General features: G+C 44.5%; 2 protein-coding genes across 2 annotated transcripts in view; one reads left to right on the top strand and one right to left on the bottom strand.

The window, feature by feature from the left end:
• The window catches only part of paqr8 (progestin and adipoQ receptor family member VIII), a gene marked incomplete at its 5' end in the record, with an annotated part of 1793 nt that extends 136 nt beyond the window's left edge, over window positions 1-1657 (bottom strand). Inside the window, 1 exon segment of the mRNA XM_032542544.1 lies at window positions 1-1657. This exon segment is cut by the window's left edge and continues 136 nt beyond it. Coding sequence (XP_032398435.1) covers window positions 579-1655 — 1077 coding nt within the window. The 3' untranslated portion in view covers window positions 1-578.
• Window positions 1658-5777: 4120 nt separating this feature from the next.
• mcm3 (minichromosome maintenance complex component 3) overlaps window positions 5778-6618 on the top strand; it is a 12204-nt gene continuing 11363 nt past the window's right edge. The window contains 2 exon segments of the mRNA XM_032542541.1: window positions 5778-6022; window positions 6291-6403. Of these exon segments, the coding sequence (XP_032398432.1) occupies window positions 5948-6022; window positions 6291-6403 (188 nt within the window). The 5' untranslated portion in view covers window positions 5778-5947.

Consider the following 6618-nt stretch of genomic DNA (forward strand, 5'->3'; position numbering starts at 1 on the left):
AATGCTCTATCTATTAAAGGCAGTGCATTATGGGACACACTTCCTCCAGCTATAAGGGAGCGTACCTTATGTCTCTGACCTCCTTTAAGAGCCAGGTGAAGCTGTGGCTTAGAGCTCACCAAACATGTAATCACCGCTAACTTGTCTTTTTGTTTTTTCTTTCTCTTTTTTCTTCTTTTCTTTTTGTTTCTTCTTGATTTTATATACTAAATGCTACTATCCTATGTCTTTTTTACTGTAACTCCAATCTGCCCATTGGACTGCGGATGGAAATTAGCCCTCGGGCTACAATCTGGCACATTTACGTGTACTGTTGTGCAGGTTTATCAATGTGCATTGTCCTGAATTAATAAAATAAATAAAAAAAAAAAAAATAAAAAAAAAATGATTGCTTATATAGCACTACAAGACATTACATTACACAATATGATACACTTCAATTTTGTACAATTTAATATAATTACTATATAACTCTGTAATTTTGGGATCCTGTAGTGGCTGTGTCCCACATGCTGTGGCGTGCAGATACATATGTAGCTGCCATACGAGCTGTTGTCCCTTGATTTTACCAACATTTGTCACTCGTCTTTTTCTTGCTTGCCCTGCAGTTGCTTGGTCACGTGCCTCATTGTGATGAGTGCTGTTAGGATGCCACCGAGGAACAGGGCGGGGAAGGACACACACGCCCACCACAGCTGCCTCTCTCCAAATACCTCCACTGCTGTATCTCTGCGCCTGGCGTATTCCTGGAACAGAGCCTCCAGCTGGAACATGGTGCATAGGAACAGGAGCATGTGGAAGATCTGGTGACCCTGACCCACAATGTCACAGTGCCCCGGGAAGAAGCGCTCAGGGACGGGACAGGAGAAGAAGAGGGCGGACAGAAGGAAAGAGGCAATCTGGAGGGCGTGGAAGGGCAGAGACGGCTCCTGTGTCCAGGAGACGGTTAACAGGCGATGGACTACGGGGGAGATGACCAGCATGTATGCTAGGGTGGTGGGGATCAGCTGGCAGATTTTACGCTGCATTGGATATGGGCGCTGATACCTGGACTTGGCAAAACAGCAGCCTGCACAGGAGAGCCATCCAAGGAAGGCGGCTCCAGGTAGATACAGCGGCCCGATGTAGCTTTCTCTCCACACGGGCTCTGATGTGTAGAAGTAGTGGCCAAGGGCGCAACCATACTGATACACAGCTACACCCACATAGTCCAGGAAGAAGAAGAAGTAGTGTGCTTGTTCAGAGTGGGACTGCAAGAGGTGAGCTGCCACACTGAAGAAAAGATAAGTGAGGGAAGACACCAGGAAGAGGCTTAGAGGTAGGGAGGCTAAGTCCAAGGTGTACCCCAGGGTGCCTACGTTGGCCCACCAGCGGAGCAGCAGCACAGGACCTGCCAACAAGTGAGTCCACACGTTCAGGGTTTCATTGTGTCTCTGGAAGAGGCTGAACAGGTAGCAGCGCCAGTGCTGTTGGACGGGACGGTAGCCCGACAGGATGTAGGGCTCTTGGAACAGAACAGGGACCTGAGAGGCGACAATGGTGGGGCTGGGGGAAGGAAAGGAGGATGGGATGAGGTCCAAGAAGTGGGGCAGCCGGCTGCAGTGCTTGATGCTCAGGGTCAAGGTGTTGAGTCGCTGCAGAATATCGCCTGACATGGCTGGGTGATGGGTGGAGGAGAGGAAGAGGAGATGAATTACAGACAGAGAACTGCTGGACAAAGCACCCTGTGGGAGACAAAACTAAAAAAGATACAAAGGAGAGTTTACTTCATGTAAGAGGGTGTCATGGGGAATTTAATGAATATTTGAAAACTGTTATTTATCAAGAAAGAAATCATAATGGCTCATAGCTAATAGGAAACAATATGCTATGACAAGCTCTATCTAGGGCAGTGGTTCTCAACCCGGGGGTCGGGAAGATACATTTTGGGGGTCCCTCACTCCTCCCTCGCTCCTCCCTCGCTCCTCCCTCACTCCTCCCTCACTCCATCCCTAACTCCTCCCGCTCTCCTCCCTCACTCCTCACTCTCTTCTCCCTCACTCCTCACTCTCTCCTCCCTCTCTCCCTCCTCCCTCACCCTCCTCCTCCCCCTCCCTGTCCCCCTCCCTCCCCCTCCACCTCCTCTCCCGCTCTCCTCCCTCACTCCTCCCTTTCTCCTCCCTCACTCCTCACTCTCTTCTCCCTCACTCCTCACTCTCTCCTCCCTCTCTCCCTCCTCACTCCTCCCTCTCTCCTTCCTCACTCCTCCCTCACTCCTCCCTCTTGTCTAACATCTTCTGAACACCTCCCTCTCTCCTCTCTCTCTTCTCCCTCACTCCTCCCTCACTCCTTCCTCTCTCTCTCCTTCCTCACTCCCCCCTCTCTCCTCTCTCACTCCTCCCTCTCTCCTTCCTTACTCCTCCCTTACGCCTCCTTCTCGTCTAAGATCTTCACATCCAGGATCGCTGCGTCGTTACGGCAACCTTAATGACTCATATCAGATCTCCACAAACCAACGTGTGACGTCACACATGCTCTGTCCATTCATACACAGTCAATGGTTGGAATGAGTGTGAAAGTAGTGTAGGGAAACAACGCCAGAGGGCCTCAAGATTCCCTTTACAGTTACCAGCAGAAACTGAATGCTGTTGGTAGAGCAGCAACAGCAGTGTATTACAACAGTAAAATCACTATATAAACTCATACTGAGGGAAGTTAAAAAAGAATGAAGATTCAAGATGATGATTTTGGACCCTGGTTGAGAGGGTAGGAATAAACGACCGATATCGTTGTATGGTTTGAAGGACCTGTTGGCCCAGATCTGTAAAACATAACAGCAGTCCCTTTTATAGCTCATTTTCATCTGCAGTCTCTTGTGACCTTGCATTTACAAGCTTACACCCCCGCTTTAATAAAACATATACACACAACTCGAGAGCATTAGAAAAGGCAGACATTCTTTTCCATAACTCATAAACTGGGGAAGCAGGTATTAGGTCAAACCTGTAACCGTCCTTATGTAATACATACCCAGAGACAGAGAGAGGAATGTGAACACTCCTGTCACCAAGGTAAACAAGCACCTAAAGGACACGAGACAAAAGCCACCTGTCTGAGGACAGACTCCTTCTGAAAACAGCTACTGTTTGCCTTGTCGTTGCCAGCGCCTGCATCTACTGTATTTCCATCTTAAAAGTTATAATGGGAGTTTTGAATTGAGTTGATCTTGGACCAACACGTTGAAGCCTTTCTTTTTTTTTTTAGGATTTATGAAAACAGACCTTGTGCAGGGCAGTCCTGGAAAAGCAGAACATTTGAACCCATAAAGAAATAATGAAGAGAAATGAAAGGCTATTTACCTTTCATCTCCCTTGATTTTTGTGGCAAAGACACTGTACACACAGTATATGCTACAGTGGAGACAGCCCTATGCACAAAAACCACGTTGCACACACCTTATGTCAACACGAACAATTGACAAATCAATTTGCAACGTGTCCAAAGGAACACTGCAAGGCTTGTTCTGTGCTTATTCTGGGGGTAGGATCTAAGAAGAAGAAGAATCCTCTCACCTCTCACCTTGTATCAACACCTGTCGCCCCTCTGGAGCCTCTGCAAGATGAGAAACCAGCCTCACTATGTTACAGCAGGCTTTCCTTCTGAAGACCGTCCACACGCCTTTAGTGTCCCATGCTGCAGGGAGGACAGGGAACACACAGCTGACACGAGACAGAGTTAGGAGCCTGGGCGGGCGGGGTTAAAATGATCCGAAAAGTAGGTGTTGATCACTGCCTAAGATACATTCTTATAATAGACATGTATTGGTGCTTAAGTCTTGTGTTATCTTCCCGTAGACATGTAGTTTTTCTGCGTAACTTTTTCCAAAATTCAACATTTTTGAAGCTTTCTAACTTTTTTTTCTAACTTTTCCCAAAGGTTCTTTCTCACTTTTTCACAAGGTCTTTGTCCATTTTTTTGGGACATTTTTGTTCTTGTTTTGAAGTTTTTGAAGCTGTCTCCGACATTTGTTTTCACTTTTTGATGTTTTTTAACTTTTACAATGTCTTTGTTAATTCTGTCTTGATTTTTTGGGACGTTTTGTTGTTTTTTCCCCTATATTTCTGTCCCTTTTTTCAGTGTCCTAAAATGTTTGTTTTTTCTAAAATGCTATGAAAGTAAACAAAACACCCAAATTCAATGAAAATAGTGAACTGATCAGTTATTTAACTTATGAAGAGCGTTGTATGGAAACATCCACGTACTTTTTGTTTTTACAGGAAGGAAACCCAAATTTCAGATTTAGAAACTTTTTGAAAATGGGTCGAATATTGGGACTGCACTTGTACTTGTCAACAATGCAAAGATTTATGGGAAGTATTTATTCCTGTAAATATCATGGTAATATTGTGATAAGCCGGTTATTAATAATTCATTTTAATAAGTAATTTGCCAGAAGCAAATGGCCTGATGTTACAGTAAAGCCGTAGCCAATCACAGTGTTTCCAAAACGTTTTCACGTCAAGGGCCCCTACGCTGACACACAAACCTTTTTTTTTTTTTATTTTAATTTTAAAACCTGTTTCAATTTTTTCTTTTAGATGTTTTATTACAGAAAGTGTATGAAACCCATGACCAAAATAGTCATGATTTCTGTCATTGTGTTACTTATGGATGGAATTATAGTGGAATAATTATTCCACTTTGTGCTGGGGGCCCCCCTCAAGGACCCCACATTGGAAACTACTGACCTAAAAAATGAAAACACGTCATTTTGAAAGTGTTAGCCATCCTGTTGTCCTCGGTTCAAATTTGACCCGTTTTCAAAGTTTCTATTCCAGAAATATGGCTTTCTTTACAGCCAGAATTCCCCAAAATAACATGGATGCTTCCCTATGGTAACTGATGATTATTACTTTAATGGTTTACCTGGGTGAAAACTTGTGATCATCCATAAACATATCTTTCTCTGACCTTAACGATTAGTAACATGATTTCTGTTCATTTGACTCAAAAATGAAGCACCATTTTAATTTAAATGATGTTTATTCACCATCAATTCCATAATGACGTGTAAAACTAGTGGTGATGAGTTATGAAGTTGGCTAAAAAGCTGTATCACAGAATAAGGTCATTTATTCATATGCTACTTTATGCTCCAAAAACTGGAGGACTCGTGTATGGTTGATGGGAAGACAACAGGAGGGCTGAACATGTCATGAGGAGTGTGATATAGCATTATTAGGAAATCTATCTAGTCCTTTGGCCAATGATCAAATCAGCGGAGAATAAATCAGATCAACTCAAATTTGCAGATGTCTATTGACGGCCTTCCTTTGAATAACTGCTAAGATTAGGAACACAACAGCAATCTGTTGCCTGATTTTTAATTTTCTGCATGATCACAGGAGCCTATCTTAAAATCTCAAAGTAAAAAAATCTAAGTAGGTTACTGTCTATGTGACAGATGCACAACTAACATTATCAGACAACTCAAGCTTGTACATTACATGTGAAGATTGCTCATATTTGTTGTTAGCTTTGCATAATAGTTTGACTGTTATACCTTGACAAACTGTGTCACTAGCGTTTATTAAATGTATTTCTGTATTTAATCTGAGTTGGTTGGTTTATGTCACCATCTACTGGACAAATAGACTAACTGCTCGGTGAGCTTGTCCTCCTTTTTAACAGCCCGCCCCTTCCTGCTCCCTTTTCGCGCGAGTTCTCCGAGGGGGCGGGGTCATGTGGTTTCTCGGCGGATTCTATTGGACAGCTGTCCGTTTCCCCGCCGCCAATGCAAAACGTCTTTACCAAGTTGACCAATCGCTTCTTACGCTCTACTTGCACCCGGCACGCAGTGGCGCGAAAACCCTTCAGTGTGAAGTCTGACGGCAGCAGAGCAGACACCGTACGGAACTCTGTGCGCAATATTTCAAGATTTTAAAGTAGAAAAAAAGAAGCGCTTATAATGGCAACCGACGTCGTAGATGACCTGGAGATGAGAGAGGCTCAGAGGGACTACCTGGACTTCCTGGACGACGACGTAAGTCAGACCTTTATCCGGTTTTTGTGAGATGAAGTGAGAAACCATGCGGCCACAACAAAGAGCTAGCTAACGTTAAGGTCCGTTTGATTAGTGGAGCTGCTGACAGCTCACTGCCATCAGTTATGCAAGTACTATACATACTACTACATTACTGCGAATGCAACATAGAGTCTGTTTTAAGACTAGCCAACGGTGGTAATGTGTGTTGACGTTAGTGAAACCCTTCAAACCGTAAAACAGCAACCCTTCTCTCCGTTTCCTGCAGCAAGACCAGGGGGTCTACCAGAGCAAAGTCCGGGACATGATCAGTGAGAACAAAGCCCGGCTCACCGTCAACATCAACGACCTGAGGAGGCGCAACGAGGCCCGGGCTGCAAAGTAAGGGAGGAAGGATAGGAGGGAGGGAGGAAGGGAGGAAGGATAAGAGGGAGGGAGGAAGGAAGGGAGCTAGGGAGTTGTGTGTGCAATGTGCATGTCATTTCCATGGCTTAAAAGTTGTAAAAGACGATGCAGAAATGTCGGGAAAGCGGCAAAAACCATTTAAAAGTAATAAACTAAAGGCCAGTTTTGATTATTGGGGGTGGGGGGGGGGG

This window comes from Etheostoma spectabile, chromosome 18, assembly GCF_008692095.1.
Source record: "Etheostoma spectabile isolate EspeVRDwgs_2016 chromosome 18, UIUC_Espe_1.0, whole genome shotgun sequence".
NCBI lineage: Eukaryota > Metazoa > Chordata > Actinopteri > Perciformes > Percidae > Etheostoma > Etheostoma spectabile.